Source organism: Cetorhinus maximus, chromosome 2 (genome assembly GCF_964194155.1).
Source record: "Cetorhinus maximus chromosome 2, sCetMax3.hap1.1, whole genome shotgun sequence".
NCBI lineage: Eukaryota > Metazoa > Chordata > Chondrichthyes > Lamniformes > Cetorhinidae > Cetorhinus > Cetorhinus maximus.
In genome coordinates, this window is record NC_135880.1 from 124045079 (window position 1) to 124064223 (window position 19145).

Genomic DNA, 19145 nt, shown 5'->3' on the forward strand with positions numbered 1-19145 from the left:
TCTTATTTTAATTATTGTCTATAACTATTATGAATTATGATTACTTGTTTTCTTTGTATTGTCATCACAATTCGGCATGTGCATTATGATGATTTTTCAATAAACCAATTATATCTATCTATCTAATTTCCACAAACAGACTATTCATAGAATAGAAACAGGGTAGGACTGTCCTGCCATCCTATGTTTTAACTCCATACACCCGACTTGGTTCCATAACCCTCACTACCGTTGTCTTCAAAAGTGCATTGGATGATTCTTGACTATTAGTCTTCCAGTTTCCAATATTTTAAAAACTAATCATCAAAAGTATTCAAAGAAAATGCCTCTATGATTTTTCTCCAGGGATGCCCTGGAAATTAATCTTCAATTCTTGGAGACTCCAGAACAGTCCTGGAGTGTTGGAAACCTTTGTCTACCCCACAGATGCCAGCTTCCCTCCATGTTTTGTTTTAATTCATTGACTCATGTTCAGTGATTCTCCACTGATCCAGGCAAAATAGAGACCAGCTTCTCTGCAGATTTGCAACCTCCCCCCATTTCCAACAGTGCATGGTCACAATTTAGTATTATGATTATCTATTTAATACATTATTCCTCCTGTTGCAGATGTAGAAATGCAAGAGAAAACATGAAGAAATTGAAAGTAAGGAGAAAAGGAATAGGACTGAAGGAGAGGGAACAGATAGATCTCCTTACATTTGATTTTTTACACACAAAAGTTCTGGTATTTTCTGAACAAATGCAGGGTTTGTGGGATTTGATAAAATGATGGGTGTTGTAAGTACAGTATCCAATGAACGTGGAGTGTAGAGGCGGGATTTCCTGCCAAGCGAGTTGGTGGCCAGTTGGAGAAAATAACGAAATAAGAGGAAGAGGATTGAAGGAAAGAGGAAGTTGATGGCTGTCACTTCACCAATGAGATCAACTCTTTGCCACTCAATTAAAAAAAACTCCTCAAAAAAGGTTACAATATATAAAAAAATAATAAATATATAAGTAAAAGCGCCCCCAACTGTTTTCACAAATTCCGATGCCCTGGAGTGAGTCAGTGAATGCGATATTGAAGGGTAAGATTTCCATGTTCGATGCAGTTTAATTTTTCTGCTGTAGTGTTTCTTTTTCCAAAAAGCTGAAACTATTACAGTTTTAACCTTTTTGCACTTTCAGAGGTGGGCGCATGTTATTTTTGGCGGGGCCGGTGGTGGGTTTGTGAAGCTGGCGACTTGTTTAACTTAGCGGCTCAGCACCGCAACAGGGGCCAGAGCTTGGAGCGGGAGCTCAGGGCTGGAGCTTCGCGTTGGGACCCGGGGGGTGGGGGGGCTCGGAGCTGCTGCTCCGGGGCGGGATTGGGACCTTGGAGCCGGAGCCGGAGCTGGCGGGCCGGGGCCGGGGCCGGGGCCGGGGGGGGGATCGGAGCCGCGGCTCCGGGGTGGGACCGGGAACTCGGGAGGCGGGCGGAGGGAGGGGAGGCGGGCGGAGGGAGGGAAGGACGGCCGGGCTTATGGAATGTTTTATCCCGGCCGGGGCCCGGTTTCTGCCGCCACCCTTTCCTCCTCCCCTCAGCTGCTTCTCTCCGACTCATTTCCGCCTCCAGTCCTAACTCGTGCTCGGTGTGCGGGTCCTGACTGGCCTCGGCCTCCCGGCCTGCTTGAGCCGGGCCTGAGCCGCGCTCGCCTTGATAAACTGAAGCTACAGGTTTGTTGGAGCCGGTTCCCGGCCCCGGACTATAGTCCGGGCGAGGCAGGCGAAGGCGAATTGAATTAATCTTTAACTGAACGACGCTCGCTGGGGGTTGTTGTCTGGGGTTTTTTTTTGTTGTTTAATTTTCTCTCCGGGCGGTTCAGTCTTTAGGCCCCAAAGCCCGGGGATCGAGGGGAGGTTCCGGCGGCGGCGGCTCCTCTCTCCCTTGGGGGCCCCGGGGCCGGTTTTACCCTCCTCAATGTCTGTGAGCGGCTCCAGGCCCGGCCGCTCCTCAGCACCGGGGATTATCTTGCATTTTATTCGATAAACAGGGTCCGGTCTCCGTCATCCCGCCGCCTTTTGTTTTGAGGCCGGGGATGTGGGTGAATTTCTCGCCGAGCCTGGAGTTTGAACCAGGCCCGGGTGCCGTGAGCTCCGTCCCCGGCCTCTGGGCTCCTCCTGGTGACTCTCTGGGTCATTAATGCAGCTTTTCTCCCATCTCCATGATCCCCTCCCCCCGGAGATTATTTGTTTCGTGTTCATTTTTGTTTCATTGGTCTAAATGAATGGAAGTTTGAGCGTAATCCAAAAAGGCTTGTAAACCTCCTACAAAAGATCAAATAGTCAGCGAGCAGTGTCTTTGACGGTGGCGCTTTGCGTCCGAAAAATGTAATTTAAGGGTAAAAGTCACTATAAAGTTTTGTTGAACATGTTGCGGTGTGTTGTATAACCTATTTTGCTGCAAAGTGGATTAAATGCAATGTGGGGAGGTAGGGGGATGGAGGAATTGCGTTGAATAACTTCACCCTTAGCCACATCGCTCATTTTATTACCTCTTCAGCCGCACTGCACTCCCTTTTCAGTTACATATGCCGACTGCATATTTGTGTGAAAATAGATTTCAGAAATGTATTTAATGTACACGTATTTATACCTATGTTAAGTACAATAAAAAAAAAACCTGGCAGCAAGTTTACATTTCAGTTTTCAGGGCTGTTGGTCATAAATTACTGGAGTCTATTTCTGTTGCTTGTACTGCTCACCGGTTGTTTGGTTACACAGTTCTGTATTCTACTGATGGATCAGTGCTGAGAAAGGAAGATAATGTAATCCCGTTTGTTTAAATATACTGATGTGCACTCGATAGTCAAGGAATTAATTCTTTCGGATGAAATTTACTGCAATGCTGTAGCTAGTAACCTGACGTAGCATTATTTTTCTCTGGACTTATTATTTGGCTTGTTTTCCTGCTGTTTGTCCAGGTGGGCCACTTATGTGCATACCAAGGTGCCTCGGGGACTAGATATAAAGTTTAGTTTCATGTTTCCATTAATTTGCATATATCTCAAATAGCTCATACAAACAGATTTTGCCCTTCTGCTTTAGGATGTATCCACTGCTGAGGCAACATTGCTAAGAATGCCATTTTAAAAAAAACTTCCAGTGCCACAAAGTAAAAGTGGGAGAAACCAGTAAATAGGAAATGTAAATACTTATAGAATTAAGTTGTCTGGTCCTTATTGACCAGAATGCTCAGCTCAGAAACTGGAGGTGCTGTACCATTTGATTAAAAATGTGATGTGCAGAGGCTGCAATTCAGCACTGAGAGGGTTGAATCTGACACATCTCAGCCAGCAGTTTTTTTTTAATAATTATTGCAATTGGGTCTGATATGCCATTAATTTTTAAATATAGCAGCTCTCACTACTATTTGGCTGTAACCTTCATTTTCAGTAGCTGCCACTAAAGGAGAGTGGGACTCGTATGAAATCATGCCACATCCCTCGTCATAAAATGGCTATCATACTTGAAAATCATGTTACCGAGGAAAATGTTCCAAACATGGAATTGCATAGAACATGCAGGGCAGAATCAAGTTGACAAACCTTTAGCACTAACAAGCAGAATGCACTCGTGCCTTTAAGATTTTTTTGATGTCTTGTTATTTTGTATAAGCTTCCAACAAGTGTAAGAAGCTTACTGTGCTCACAAAGAGGTTTAGACTGTGTATTACTGCGTGCCCACTAGTCTTATCAGACAAGTTTTATTCTACCTATAACTTAGTGCAATATTATCTTCACCTTTTAAAAGGAATTTGATTGAAGTAATAAACCCAAACACAAGCTAGATTCTGTTCCAGGATTTCCTGTTACAGTTGTCTAGTTTGGTTAGTTTCAAACCAAAGGTAGTGGTAAAAATTGGTTCAAACTTGGAGGTTATTGTCGCTAACATAGCCTGTTGTTGAGGACCATTAAAGCATTCGGCTGTGGTGCTTCTTTAATCTATGTGGCAAATAATGAAATGCTACACCCAGAGAACCAGACGTAAAGTCAGTTGAGTAGCACTTGTGTCTGAATGTTTTTTCTTCAAATCTTTAGGAATTTCTATTGTAATTTGTCATCTGATCACCACTTTCTGATAGAAGGGGTAAATATGGCTGATAGATATGTTCCTGCATTCTAGTGTTCAAAAGGGAGAGTCTAAAAGCTGACTACTAGTTACTTGAAAACAATTGTTCCAGTAATATGTATATTGTAGTTTGACATTTAGCTTCGGTTTTAAAACAAAATCATGACATATTCTAAATCTGATTTACTTTGCGCATACATGCCTAAGGTTAGCTCAGGCTTGCATTATCTAGCCTTTGTCAATATTCCTTGCTGAGGAAACCTGGAAAACTATTGTATGTACTAGCAAAAGACATTTATGCAAACCTATGCTAAACGTTTTATAGTAACAATACAGCAGGTGTAAAACCTATCTTACTTCTCTTATTATAAATGCCAAGCTGGGTCTTTTGGCATCATACTGATTCTTTAATCGAATACAAATGCCTTTTCTCCATTGCTTAGCTCTTGGAGCTGCCAATTCTTGATTCTACTCTTGCTGAACTGATCTTAATTGGAGGATTTATAGCAATGGTTTCTCTTTCCATACCTGCACAGTTACTCCAATGTGTCCCCAGGATCCATCCTTAATCCTCTCTTTATTTATATGCAGTCTCTTGATGACATTATCTACAGCCAAAAGGTCAGCTTCAACATTATTGCTCGTGACACCTAGCTTCACCTTCCCACCAGCTTTCACAACCCCTTAACTGCCTGTGTTAGGTTGCTTATCTGATATCTAGTTTTGGATGAGTCTTCACCTCTTCCAGTTGAACAGTGGACAAAAATAAAGACATTGTCTTCTGCTTGCTTACCATTGACTTCATTTGCCTTTCTGGCCACGGTTTTGGGGTTGAACTAGACTGTCTGTGCTTTCTGTTGAACCCCATGTTGGTTCCATTGCTGACTGTAACCTCTTAGGTATGGCAGAGACAGGTAATGCTCAGCTTATTTGCCATTGAAGCCCTCATACAGGTCTTCAACAGCTTCGATGTTGATTTCTCCAGTGTTCTTGCTGGTCTCCCAACCTACGTGCTTCATAAACTAGAACTTTTCAAAAGGTCTGCATGTATTCTACTTGCCTGTCACTGAGCCTTGTTAATCTATATTGGTTCAGGTCTCAATGACTCAAATGTAAAGTCCTTGTCTTTAATTCATTCCATTGCCTCTCTTGTACCTATTGTCATAATGTCTGCTAGTTGTGTTGATTCTGCTCTCAATTCCCCTCTTTCAAGCTCTCCCTCTTTTAAAGACCCTCCTGAAAATCTACCTTTTCAACCAAGTTTCTGGCTACTTCTGCTAATTTTTCCTTTGACGAGCATCAATTTTCTTGCCTCTGAAAGTTTTCCTAAATTAAAGATGCAATATATATGTAAATTCTTGCTGTAGATTTGCATTGCAGTGTTACTGATCACAATATTGTAGTACTTACTACCAAACCATTCATTTAACATCTGCATGTTAGTATATTTAAAATATGTAGCATTTACTTTTTTTCTTTTAAGTATTAATCATGGTGTTGTGGTAGTTCATTTTCTTCTGAGTTAGGTGATCATACATTCAAGGATTTAGGATTTGAGAAAATAATCTAGCTTGGTGTTTTAGTGCTGTACTTTGGAAATGCAACATAGGCGTTTTTTGGATGAGAGGTTAAATTGATGCCATTACCTTATCAGATGGATGCCAGTGGTGATAATTAGAGCCACAGGGTTTTTGTGTGTCTTGGCCAACATTTATCTATCAATGAACACTATCAAAAGCAGGTTAATTGGTAATTCATTTTATTTTGTCAGACTTTGGATGCAAATTAGTTGTTTGCCTTTGAGACAACTGTCATTACATAAATCATTGGCTGTAAATCATTGGGATTAATTTAGCATGTGGGAGGTACTATAGAAATGCAACTTTATTCTTCAGAAGCTTGTGAAAGTCTACTTAAGAAAGTGGAAATCCAATTTCTTCATTAGCAGAAACCTGATGGAAGTCTTTTTTTTGGATAAATTTCTGATGAATTCTGATATGCCTGAAACTCTTTTGCCCAGACTATCCTAATATAGGCAGTTAAGGACAGTTGCTTTGAACAGTTGTGGCCTTAGGTTTGAGGCACACCAGTGACTGTCACTCAAACCCACTACTGTACATGCACAATTTCTCAACGGAACAGCTGGTTGTGCAGGAATAGGTATTAGGGAACCCTGAGGGAGAAAAGTAAACTGGCACATCAATCTCTTGCACTGCAGGAAGTTGCTATCCTGTTGGTGGTGCTCCCTCCAGAGTGAATAAAGAGATACAAACAAATTGTTTTACCTGTTACTTGATGCACCTGGAGCTTATTAGGTTTAATTTCTTATATTCTGTTTGTTTTCCTTTGGAAGAGTATTTTGAGCCATTTTAAACTTGGCATTTGGTGACAGCGGCAAATATATTCACGGCACAAGTTTGATTTTCTAGGGTTTGTAGATGATGTACCCAAACCTTGAGAACCAGTCAACTGTGCATAATGTAGCCTTTCACATACACCTTGTGAGGTTGTTGATTTTGTCAGTTCATATTTATCGTTTTTAATTAGCATAAGCTATTTTCAGTAATGACTGTCAGGGAAAGGAATCCTTCATCCTTATTATGGTTTTTGATGGACGTGAAATTAAACTGTGAACTGTTGAAAATTTCCACTGGAGATTTGCTGCTGTATTTTTTTCTCTCTCCTCCCTTCTCCCCCCAACACCACCCCTCCCTTTCCTGGAAGGTCAGGAATTCAAACGAAAGTCCAAACATTAATTGACATTTTCTGATTGGCAGCTATTAGTTTCAAATCTTGAATAAAATGACTGAATAGAAACCACCAGATACTTGCAGTGTGTGTTCTTTCTGTTTATTTGGTTTAACAGAGATTTTACTAAATAATTGACAATTAATAACTTATCTGCAGACTGGAGCCATCAAAAATGATGCAGGCTCTCTAAACAATCCAATTGTCAGGCTGTTGTAATGAGGAGGATGTTTTGATTTTATATTCATACTATGGACAATATTATGTGCGGTAGTACTGCAAAGAATGTTAAATTCGGCATCAGTCCTTGCCTTTATTTTGCTGAATCCTTTTATTTTTGTTTATTGGTTGTCCTGTTTCTGTGGACAGTCAATCACATTTACAATACAGCAATTTTTTGGGGTAGCATCAATAAGTTAAGGGCCTTGGGGCTCTGGTAGTAATCAGGAATACGGTGGATAAAGACATTTTCTAGATCTGCTTCAGAGCTTGCCATAGAGAAACAGTTTCTAAAATGACAGCCCTGATGTCTTATGCATATAGTATTATCCCAGCATCAGTGTTTTATTTTGTTTTTCAGAGATCTGAGATTGTGGGTAGTCTAGCATGAAAGCACAGATGTTGGTATGCATAATTGCATTATGTATGTAAACTGCTGCGCTGCCTTCTATACTCTGCAGTTTGAGTGTGAATTTTTGGAAATCTGAATGACTAAAAATAGCACCTTAGCATAGGGGAGAAAAAAGCCACCATTGAATATTATATCGTGTAAGAAAATGGGCACATTAGATAAATGTAATCTGATAGTATTCGTGTAAAATGTCAGGTGTAACATTGTTTTTGCTACCATCTATTTTTCATATTAAGATTTCTTTTGACTAAGCTAGCAATTACATGATATTTGTTACTTTGCAGCAATTCTGGGGATACAGAATCGTTTTCGCTACCTTCCTATACTTTTGCATGCAAGTGTGTGAACGTTTTATTTTTAAATAGTCGCTTGGTAGTACAGAACTTGAGTATTGCTGAAAAAGAGACATGTCTAAGCTATTGTCTTGCTCTCATCACGACACTCACAAGAATACCAATATAAGGGGGAAAACAACAATTTATACAGAATGTGAAGAGAGTGCTGATTGGTTGGCAAGTGGGGTTGCCATGGAGAATGCACTACTGATGGTGACTGACAGTTAACTGCCAAGCATTGTTGCAAACTGTCAATCACCATCAGTGGTGCATTCTCCATGGCAAACCCACTTGCCAACCAATCGGCACTCTCTTCACATACAGTATAAATTGTTGTTTTTCCCCTTATATTGGTATTCTTACAAGTATCCTGATTGCAAGATGAAAAGCTTAGACATGTCTCTTTTTTTTTCAATTTTCCTTTTGGTTCTTAATTGAGATTGCACAATGAAAGGACTTTCAAAATATTATTGTGTTTGCCGTTCAAACCATTGTGTTTAGGGGCAGAAGAAAATTGTTTCGTAAAATAAACTCAAGTAAGAAATTTGTGTTCTAATGTTTGTTTTTTCTAATAGAATTCTTCAAGATAACGAGCAAAACTGGCATAGATGTCGACTCCTACAGATCCCTCTGGTGGGATGCCTCACCCTGGACCTTCTCCAGGACCAGGTCCATCTCCTGGACCTATTCTTGGCCCAAGCCCAGGACCGGGGCCTTCACCAGGATCAGTACATAGTATGATGGGTCCCAGTCCAGGGCCGTCAAACGTAACCCATTCGATACCACCCCAGGGTCCGAGTGAGTACCAGCAGGACAGCATGCATCAGATGCACAAGGTAACATTGTCTGAATAAAATCAAAAATATCACTTATGAACTATGTACTAAAGCACATAATACATGAATAAGCTTGAAATTTGACATTTTTAAGCAATGCAATTCCGACAAAGGACTGTACCCAATATGTAAAAGCTAGATTTTCTTTTTCTTGATTCTGACACATAGTGTTTTTCCAGAATTCTCTTCTTATTTCCAATTCCCAGTACTGTGTTTATGCTCATTTTACATGCTTTTAGGTTTAAATTTTGTTGAGGTTGCCTGGGCATTTGATAATGCAGCATATTGCAGAATGCAGTATACAGGTATGCTCCTATGAACCTTGACCACATTCTGGATAGCGAGTACACTTAAAAGTAAAAGAAATCTATCTTTCAATTATCAACCTAGAGTTCCTGCTAGGTTGTGCCGTATTTTTGCACTATGCTTTTTCAGTGCAATTTGCCTGAAATCACCCAACCCACCACAAACAATCGAGGAATTTCAAATGCAAATTTCATTAAGCACAAATTGACTACTTTTGCGCTAGTTTTGAAAAAAAACATGCAGATGCTTAAACAGCAAAAGAAAAATCGGTATAGGGAAAGGTCCATTGGAGATGCACACAATAAACACAGGTAATACAATGCAGTGCAAAAGTATTAAAAGATTGAGCCTTGGTATTTGCCAGGGAGACAAACGTGGTGGACGTAACATTATGGGCGGGATTTTCCACATCCACCCGCCTCTGGGACCTTCCGGCCCCGCCGCAATGGGGCTGGAAAATCCCAGCCCATATCTTTCTGCTTTATTCTTCTAAAGACATTTATGGTAGGAAGGCAGGAGACAATTGATAAACTTGTCAAACTTCAACGGGGTGGGAGAAGAATAAAACTCCCGGTCCAGTGGATTGCAACTGTGTTTTTAAAACTACTTTAAGGAAGAGGTAGCAAAGGCATTATCACAATATAAAAAATCATTAGAAAGGTTCAGTGCCAGAGGACTGGTGGACAATTAACTTCATTCCTATATATAAAAGAAAGAGAGAAGTCCAGATAAGTAATTGACCAATTACTTTAATGTCGGCGGTAGAAAAGACAAGAGAATCTAAAGATATAATATAAAAATATCTGGAAACTGAAAATACAATAGCGAGTAATCACCAGGCATTTCAAAAGGGAATGTTATGCTTAATCAACCTTATTGAATTCTTTTAAGAAGTAACAGAAATGTAGATAAGTGTGATGTAATAGAAATAATATATTTGGATTTCAAAAGGTCTTCAATAAGATGCCACAAGGTAAATCTTTGAAAGTGTGAAGTCAGGCAACAAGTAGCAGAATGGATAGCAAACTGATTATAAAACGCAAAACAGAGGAAGTTTAAAGCTAGTACCTTAGACTGGCAAAAGGTAGGAAATGGCGTTCTATAGGGCTCAGTGTTGGGGCCACAATTATTCACAATTTACATAAACGCTTTGGGCCCTGGAATCAGATGTACAATTTCAAAATTTGTGGATGACATCAAATTAGGAGGGTCTTAATAGGGAAAGGCAACAAGATACAGAAGATATTAACACATTTGCAGTAGGGGTGTGTAATTGGCAAATTGACTTCAGTAAAGATAAGTGTGAGGTGGTAGATTTTGATGAGAAGAATAGGGAGGCCACATACTCTTGGAAAATATGTGTCTAAATGAGTAGAAGAACAGAGGGATCACATATATCACTAAAAGTAGCGACGGAAGCTATTGGCCTAGATTTCACCGTCATTTGCACTTGCCGCTGACCTTGAAGAAAGCTATCCACAAAGTTTTACTGATTTTTGTGACATTAATTTTCCATTTTCCTGACACCTGTTTGAATCTGGTGTCAAGTCAAGGGGATCTCCAGGCATCCAACAACAGTGATGCCATCAAGTAAGGCAAGCAACCAACCAGATTGATACATTCTGACAGAAAACAAACCAGAAAGTAAAATGCACTAAATTTTTCAGAAAGCAAAAGGAATGATTGGACCTTCACGTGGGAGTATCATAAACTTCATCAAGTTATTTTAGAAATGTGATTTTTTTTTTAATATATCACAATGGAGAAATTTGACATTCCAAAAACTTAAAATTAGTTCTTCAGGCCCTCTAAGGCTGCTTAGCAGCAATTATGAACTTAGTAAACCATTAAAAAATCTAGTTACATCTCATTTAATTAGCTGTTACTTTTTCAAGCATTTTTACAGTGAGACCAATAGCGTAAGGGTGGAAATCCTTGTCATCCAGTGATTTCTACTTGATTGCAGTCTGGTGGGGACTTCAACAGTGAACCTAATGGGAAAGTGTAGAGTAGACACAAACCTCTGGATTTTAACATTTAACTGTACATGCATGGACTGCAGAAGTTGCTGTCAGTTTCAGAGAAGTAATGTCGGTGAGCAGTGACAGTTTTTTCATCCTTATTATTGTAAAATGCAGGCTGATAAATCCACTTTTTTATTGCACATTATAATTGCTCCACCATTGGCAGCTGTACCTTCAGTTGCCCAAGCCCCAAGCTCTAGAATTCCCTCCTGGCACCTCTCTGCCTCTCTACCTTGCCTTCTCTTTTAAGACACTTCTTTAAACCTACCTCTTTGACCAAACTTTTGGACATTTTACTTAATATCTCCATATGTAGCTCGATGTCGTACTTTGTTTTAAAATGCTCCTGTGAAGCACTTTGGGAGGTTTCATTACGTTAAATGAGCTATATAAGTTGTTGTAAAAAAAGTGAACCAATCACTGGCATTCATTTCTAGAGGAATAGAATTGGAAAAGCATAGAAGATATGTTAAATTTACATAGAGCCTTGCACTGTGAACAGTTCTGGTTTTCATATTATTCGAATGACCTAGAAGCATTGGAAAGGTGGTACAAAGATTTACTAGAAGTTACATCTATTGGATAGATTGAACGGGCTTTTTTCTCTTGACTAGAGAAGATTGAGGGGTGACCAGATGGAAATTTTTAAGATTATAGAAAGATTTGATAGAGTGGTTGTAGTGATGATTTCACTTGAGGGGGAGACCAGAACTAGGGGCCATAAATATGAGAGTCATGAATAAATCAAATACTAAATTCAGGAGAAATGTCTTTACCCAGAGAGTGATTATAATGTGGAACTCACTCTCAGAAGGAGTAGATGAGGTGACTAGCATGGATGCATTTAAGGGGAAGCTAGATGAGTGCATGAAGGAAAAGAGAAAAAAAGGATATGTCATTGAGTTGGATGAAGGAGGGTAGGAGGGGTCTTGTATGCAGTATAAAGGCTGACATAGATCTGTTGAACCAAATGACCTGTTTCTGTGCTATAAATACTGCACAATGTAATTGTACTGGGGCAAGCTCAGCCACAAAACTGGCCATGTCCTCAGATTGAATTATTCATCATTGCACTTGTTTGCAGTCCTTTGAGGAGACTTTAAATTATTTTTACACGCAAAAACACTACTAGACACCTTTTTAAAAACTTTGAAATATTTTAAATTTACTAAAATTGATTACTGTACACTTATGAAACTAGTAAATATTTCTGTACAGTTTTTAAATCATTTTCCGTTATAAATCAGGTTCGTCACAGGAGGTGGACTAGTCATTCTGATTAAAACAATTGTTTTTGTTAAACCCTTTTCAGCTGTATTAATCAAACTGTGCCAGGTTATCACTCTTAAATAAATCAAGGAATATTCTTTTAATGCAAAATAAAATTCTAAAATGCTAAAATAAAAAGAAAATGCTGGAAATACTCAGGTCAGGCCATATCTGTGGAGAAAGGAGCAGACTTAATGTTTCAGGTCAATGGCCTTTCATCTTAACTGGGAAAAGTTAAAGATGTAATAAGCTTTGAGCAAGTTGTGGCTAGGACAAGGGCAAAAGGAAGCTTTGTGATTGAGTAAAAGGCAGGAGAGATTGAATGACTAAAGAGCTAGTCTTCTAGGGCCAAAGGGAATAGTGATGGGACATGAGAAGAAACAAAAGATATGCTGAGAGTAGGTGTGCTACTGTATGAAAGCAAAAATAAGCGAAAAACTGAAACATGCAAAGAAAAGTAAACAAAAAAAGGAAGGCAGAGATTACAGTCTGAAATTGTTGAACTCTATGTTGAGTCCAGAAGGCTGTTCCTAATTGAAAGATGGTTCTTGCCGGATTTTATGTTTGGCGAAATACAAATGAATTTGAGCAGATACTTGAGCAAAACAAAATCATTTCTTTGAAAAGAAGTCCAGTTTTAAGCAATTTTGTGCCTGAAATGCTCTAAAATTAGGAACTCTGCCCCATTGTTTGTAGGAATACTTGGGGCGAGTGTTGGCAGTTCCCTACATATTTAGCACTCGTACAATAAAAATTACCTCCTTTTAAAGAAAAAAGGGAGAAGAAAGGGGAAGGGAAATAGCTAATTGGACATCTTGAGTCAGTGCTTTTTCCTTTCTCCTGAACCACACTATTTTTCTGTTCCAACCTCTAACAGGAACTATTATGTACAAGGAAACACTTGAGTTTTTTTAGCCCAGTCAAGTATTCTTTAAATATATAAAAGCAAAATACTGCAGATGCTGGAAATCTAAAACAAAAATAAAAATAGCTGTAAAAACTCAGCAGGTCTGACAGCATCTGCGAAGAGGTATACAGTTAATGTTTTGAGTCTGTATGACTCTTCATCAGAACTGGTTCTGATGAAGAGTCATACGGATTCGAAACGTTAACTGTATTCTTCTCCGCAGATGCTGTCAGACCTGCTGAGTTTTACAGCTATTTTTATTTTTGTTTCTTTAAATATATGCTTCTTTATACTTTTTTTAATTTAATTTTTATTTTTCTTGTTTGTTTTTTACTTTAGAAAAGTTCTGTAGAGGTACTCGGGCAGCAGCCCACATGATAAAGGCCAATGTCAGTGTCAGTAGGTCTCTGTTAAAATTCCTGATTTCAACCAGGGCAGCAATAGGCACCTAGGTTATGGAAGTAGCAAACCTGCTAGTGTTCCCATTACTGATCATCTAGTGACTACTGTTGCAAAGTGTTATGTGTGTTTAGTTTGTGGTGGGAGAACTAAGAAAGTCAGCCCGCATGCCCTCAAATCTTTTTCATAGTCACTATGCAGTATTTATGAAGAATAGTGACTTGGAAGTGGTACTGGAGATTTTCTGGTGCAGTTAAATTTGTATCCTTACGAGGGTTTGGCCTTTTGGGTGGGGGGGTGATTTTTTTCCAGCTGATTTTACTAAATTTTATTCACTTTATAGAAAAGTTATCAATGCTGCAGCTCAATTGGAGGAGTATTTTTCTGGTTGAAACAACTTTAGTTCCAGCTCACACCTGATTTTCTATTCTGGTTTGAATATTGTTCGATTGCTTAATGTCAGCAACGTTTAAAGCGTGTTCCAGGTTCTCTGAGATACCCACTGCTGACAGTTAAATCCTCAGTATCATTTTGGCTCAGCAGTAGCATTTTCTCCTCTGAAATAGATGGTCATGTGCTCACTAAAAAACTTGGGAAAATTATCTAGGGTGACACTTCGGTGTAGCACTAGGGAATTCCTGCATTGTCAGGCACTCTATGAAGAATTCCTGATCCGTGTTTATTCCTCGGCCAATTCCGCCAAAAGAAATTAAATGGCTATCTATGTCGTTGTCATTTGTTGTGCTTTACTAAGTGTAAATTGGCTGCTGTGTGTGTCAACAGAGTAATGGATTCATGTAAAATAAAAATTGCCTGTAAAGTGCTTTGGAATGTCTTGAGAACATGAAAATATTACACAAACCCAAGTACTTTCTTGAGTTTACGACGACTACTTCCCCAAATTCACAATGAGCAGCGTCCTTTAAAATTTAGCCCTCAGTATTGATTTGGTCCAACTGTTTGCTCTTTTCCCTCTGAGTCACAAGGTTATGATTTCAAGCACCACGATGGACTTCATTTAATCTAGCTGTTACTGCAGTGAATACCATGGATGCTGCATTGTTGGGAAGTGCAGTCTTTTAGATGAAATGTTAAAAGTATCTACTCAGTTGAGCATAAACAATTCCATGGCACAGATTGAAGAGCATGCGAGTTCTCTCAGTTGTTCTGGCAGCCATTCTTGCTTCAACTGACCATTGGTTCATTCCCCGTTTTACAGAAATTGACTGCCATGTTTGCCCATATAACACATGATTACAATTCAAAGATTTACTAATTTGTTGCAATTTTCTTTGGTTCTCCTGCTGTCCTGGCCAACTTTTATTCTTCAATCAAAACCATGAAAATAGATTAACTCGCCATTTTCTCACTAATGTTTGTGACAATACTGAGTGCGTTTCGAAATAATTCTTTGGCTAAGAAGTCCTTTGGGATGCACTGAGTACATGGAAGTTGCTACATAAATGTATGTTTGCTTCAAAAAATCAAGAGGCGGGGGAAAGAGACGATCAGAAACTTGATGTACAGAGAAGAAGCGCTTTCAAGATTACTGTAAGAGTTGTTGTTCATAAAGTAAGATGCTCACAAAATGATTTTGTAGCCATCAATTGACACAAGATTTGAGCTGAATTGATATATGTTTCTCCCTCGGTGTGAAAATATCTGTATGCTCCTCACAAAGATTAAAAATACTCATTTTTAATGCGGTACAATGGTAGTGCTGTCAGGGCAATTGTGAAACCGAGAAAATAATGACCAACAATTTTTTTTTTGTGCTATCAAAGAAATATGAAAGCCAATCCCTTGCTCACAGTTTAAAATTCATGTATTAATTTTTAAATTCACATCCATACTATTATCTTCGACTCAAACTTTGGTTCCATTTTGAAAGGCAAATTTATTTAAATCTAAAGTTCAGCCTTAAGGAAACACACTTTGAAAGAAGGACTTAACAGCATTTGTTTTTAATGTGGTCCATTTCAAATGAAGCACAGTAACTAAAAAATTTTCACAAGTTTTACATAAAATGCGCATATGTAGAATATCTCTTAGGATTAAAGTACATCAACTGTATATTTCAATGAACTGACAACAAACAAAGTTTCCAGTTAACCATTTTCTTTAGAGAAAGCTAGCCTAAACTGATCAAAGATTTATTTTAATGCTTAGATCAGATTTAGACTATTTTCTGAAATGAAGAATAAAGAGTAATTGTCCTAAAAGTGTTCATTAACTTCCATTTGTGGTGAATCACAAACAATTTTAGCAATTATATTATTGAACTAGTAATCCAGAGATAAAAACAGAAATGCTGGAAATAATGAGCAAGTCTGGCAGCATTTATGGAGAGAGAAACAGTTAGCAATTTAGATCGGTGACCTTTCACTAACATCAACAGTATTTACTACAGTAACAATTCAGCTACAGAAGTTCAAATCCCACCACAGCAGCTGGGAAATTTAAAAAGCTAGTATGAGTGATAGTGACCATGAAGCTGCCAGATGTCGTGATCCATGTAGGTACCAATGACATAGGTAGAACTAGGAAAGAGGTTCTGAAAAGTCAATATGAGGAGCTAGGTACCAAATTAAGAAGCAGAACCTCAAAGGTGGTAATCTCTGGATTATTACCTAAACCACATGCAAATTGGCATAGGGAAACTAAGATTAGAGAGATGAAAGCGTGGCACGAAGAATGGTGTGGGAGAAGTGGGTTCCGGCTTTTGGGGCACTGGCATCAATACTGGGGAAAGTGGGGTTGTACCGTTGGGACGGTTTACACCTGAAATGTGCTGGGACAAGTGTCCTCGCAAATTGCATAACTAGGGAAGTAGAGAGGGCTTTAAACTAAACGAGGTGTGAGGGATCAAGCTTGGGTAGAGGTAGTAATTCAAAGTGTAGAGTCAAGACAGGAGGGCAAAACTAATATGAGAAATGAGGGTCAGAGAATGGCAGGAAGGGACAGAGAGAAAAAACCTAAGAGTACATCAACAGTCAAGACTAGATGTTACAAAAGTGACAAAAAGACAAAACTGAAGGCTCTCTATCTGCATGTAGCATTCATAGCAAAGTAAATTAATTGATGGCCCACATTGAAGTAAATAAATATGATCTGATAGCAATTATGGAGACGTGGCTGCAGGACAACAAAGATTGGGTCGTTGGTGAGGGGTACATGACATTCAAGAAGAATAGGATGCTAGGTAAAGGTGGAGGAGTAGCACTGTTAATCAAAGAGGGCATTGATGCAGAAAAAAAGTCACTGGTGCGAGTGGTCTACAGGCCCCCTCACCGTAGCCACAATGTAGGACAAAGTATTCAAGAGAAAATATTGTGTGCTTGTGATAAAGGGACGGCAATAATCATTGGTGGTTTTAATTTACACACAAAACTGGAAAAATCAGATTGGCAGTAGTAGCCCGGATGAGTTCTTAGAATGCTTTTGAGAGAGTTTCTTCAAGCATCATGTTCTGGAACCAACCAGAGAACAGGTTATATTAGACTTCGTATTGTGTAACGTGACAGGATTAATTAATGACCTCCAGAATAAAGGCACCCCTAGGTAGCAGCGATTGAATTTTACATCCAGTTTGAAAGGGAGAAGAGTGGGTCTAAGACTAGTATCTTAAACTTAAATAAGGGCAACTATGTGGGGATGAAAGCTGAACTAGCTGAAAACTGGAAAACTAGACTAGAGGATAGATTAATAGAGAAGCAGTGGCAAACACTTAAGGGGATATTTCAGAGTATCCATAATAAATACAGTCCTATTATAAAGAAAACCATCCGTGGTTAACTAAAGAAGTTAAGGAAAGCATCAAACTTATGGAAAAAGCATACAACTCTGCAAAGATGAGTAGCAAGACGGATGATTGGACAGAATATAAAGAATGGCAGAGAATGACTTAAAGGTTAATCGGAAGAAGAAGTTAGAATATGAGAGGAAGCTAGCTAGAAGTGTAAAAACGGATAGCAATAGTTTCTACAGGTATTTAAAAACGAAAGCAGTAAGTAAAGTGAGTGTTGGCCCTCTTAGAGAGTGACAGTGGGGAGTTAATAGTAGATAATAAGGAAATGGCAGAAGAAATGAACAAATATTTTGCTTCTGTGTTCACTATAGAGGATACAAAAAGCATTCCAAAAATAGCTGCAAATCAGGAGGTGAAAGGGAGAGAGGAACTTGGTGAAATAGAAATCATTAGGGAAACGGTACTGAGCAAATTGATGGAGCTGCGGGCTGGCAAGTCTCCGGGTCCAGATGGATTACATCCTAGAGTCTTAAAAGGAGGTGGCTAATGTGGTAGTCGATGTGCTGATGTTAATTTTCCAAAATTTGCTAGATTCTGGAAAGGTTCCATCAGCCTGGAAAGTAGCAAATATAACCAAGGATGTAAATGCATTGGAGGTGATTCAGAGGAGGTTTACCAGATTGATACCTGAAATGAGTGGGTTGTCTTATGAGGAAAGGTTGGACAGACTGGGCTTATTTCCACTGGAGATTAGAAGAGAGTGGGGTGATTTGATTGAAGTATACAAGATCCTGAATGGCCTTGACAAGGTGGACGTCAAAAGGATGTTTCCTCTTGTGGGCAGGTCCAGAACTAGGGGGCACTGTTTAAAATTATGGGTCGCCCTTTTAGGACAGGGATGGGGAGAAATTTTTTCTCTTAGGGCTGTGTGACTTTGGAACTCTCTGCCTCAGAAGATGGTGGAAGTGAGGGTCATTAAATATTTTTAAGGTAGTCGTAGATAGATTCTTGTTAGGCGGGGAATCAAAGGTTATCGGGGTTAGATGGGAATGTGGAAATCGAAACACAAGAGGATCAGCCATGACCTTATTGAATGGCGGAGCAGGCTTGACATGACAAATGGCCTACTCCTGTTCTTATGTCATAAGAACCAATCTGGTTCAGTAATGTCCTAGTAGGGAATATCATCTGTTGTCCTTACTTAGTTTGATCTGTGTGCGACTCCAGACTGACAGCTATGTGGATGACTCTTAACTGTCCTCTGAATTTGCCAAGCAATCACTTGGGTCTATCAAGCCACTATGAAAAGTTGAAGAATAAAATCCAATGTACAACCTGACCTCAACCAAGGCATCAGGCATGAGAAAGGTACACCCAGCCCAATAAACCCAGCAAAGTTCTCCTCGCTAACATCTGGGGACTTGTGCCAAAATTGGGAGAGCTGTCCCATAGATTAGTTGAGCAACAGCCTAACCTAGGCTGTACTTGGAGATTAATATATTTCAGCCATTGTTCCAGATTCCAGCACCATTCCACTGGCAGAACAGATCCACCAGAGGTCGTGATGCAATTGGGTGGGAGTAGCACTGGGATTTCTCAACATTGACTCTGGACCCCATAAAGTCTCATGGCATTAGGTCAAACATAGGGAGGGAGATCCCCCACTGATCATCGCCTATTGCCCTCAACTGATGAAGCAGTACTCCCCTATGTTGAACACCACTTGGAAGAAGCACTGGAGGTAGCAAGGCACTTAGTATACTCTGGTTGGGAACTTCAATGTCCATCACCAAGGGTGATTCAGTTGCACCACTAGTGACTGAGCTCTGAAGGGCACAATTGCCAGACTG

General features: G+C 39.4%; 1 protein-coding gene across 7 annotated transcripts in view; it reads left to right on the forward strand.

Moving 5' to 3' along the window:
- The first annotated feature begins 871 nt into the window (after window positions 1-871).
- LOC144697282 (SWI/SNF-related matrix-associated actin-dependent regulator of chromatin subfamily A member 2-like) overlaps window positions 872-19145 on the forward strand; it is a 146788-nt gene continuing 128514 nt past the window's right edge. For 4 of the 7 annotated variants that reach the window (XM_078569235.1, XM_078569277.1, XM_078569269.1 and 1 more), the window contains exons 1-2: window positions 872-1070; window positions 8382-8642. In XM_078569235.1, coding sequence (XP_078425361.1) covers window positions 8415-8642 — 228 coding nt within the window. In that variant the 5' untranslated portion in view covers window positions 872-1070; window positions 8382-8414. Of the gene's footprint in view, window positions 1071-1455; window positions 1699-1790; window positions 2364-8381; window positions 8643-19145 lie in introns of those variants that run through there. The other 3 variants (XM_078569244.1, XM_078569252.1, XM_078569260.1) reach the window with 3 other exon arrangements.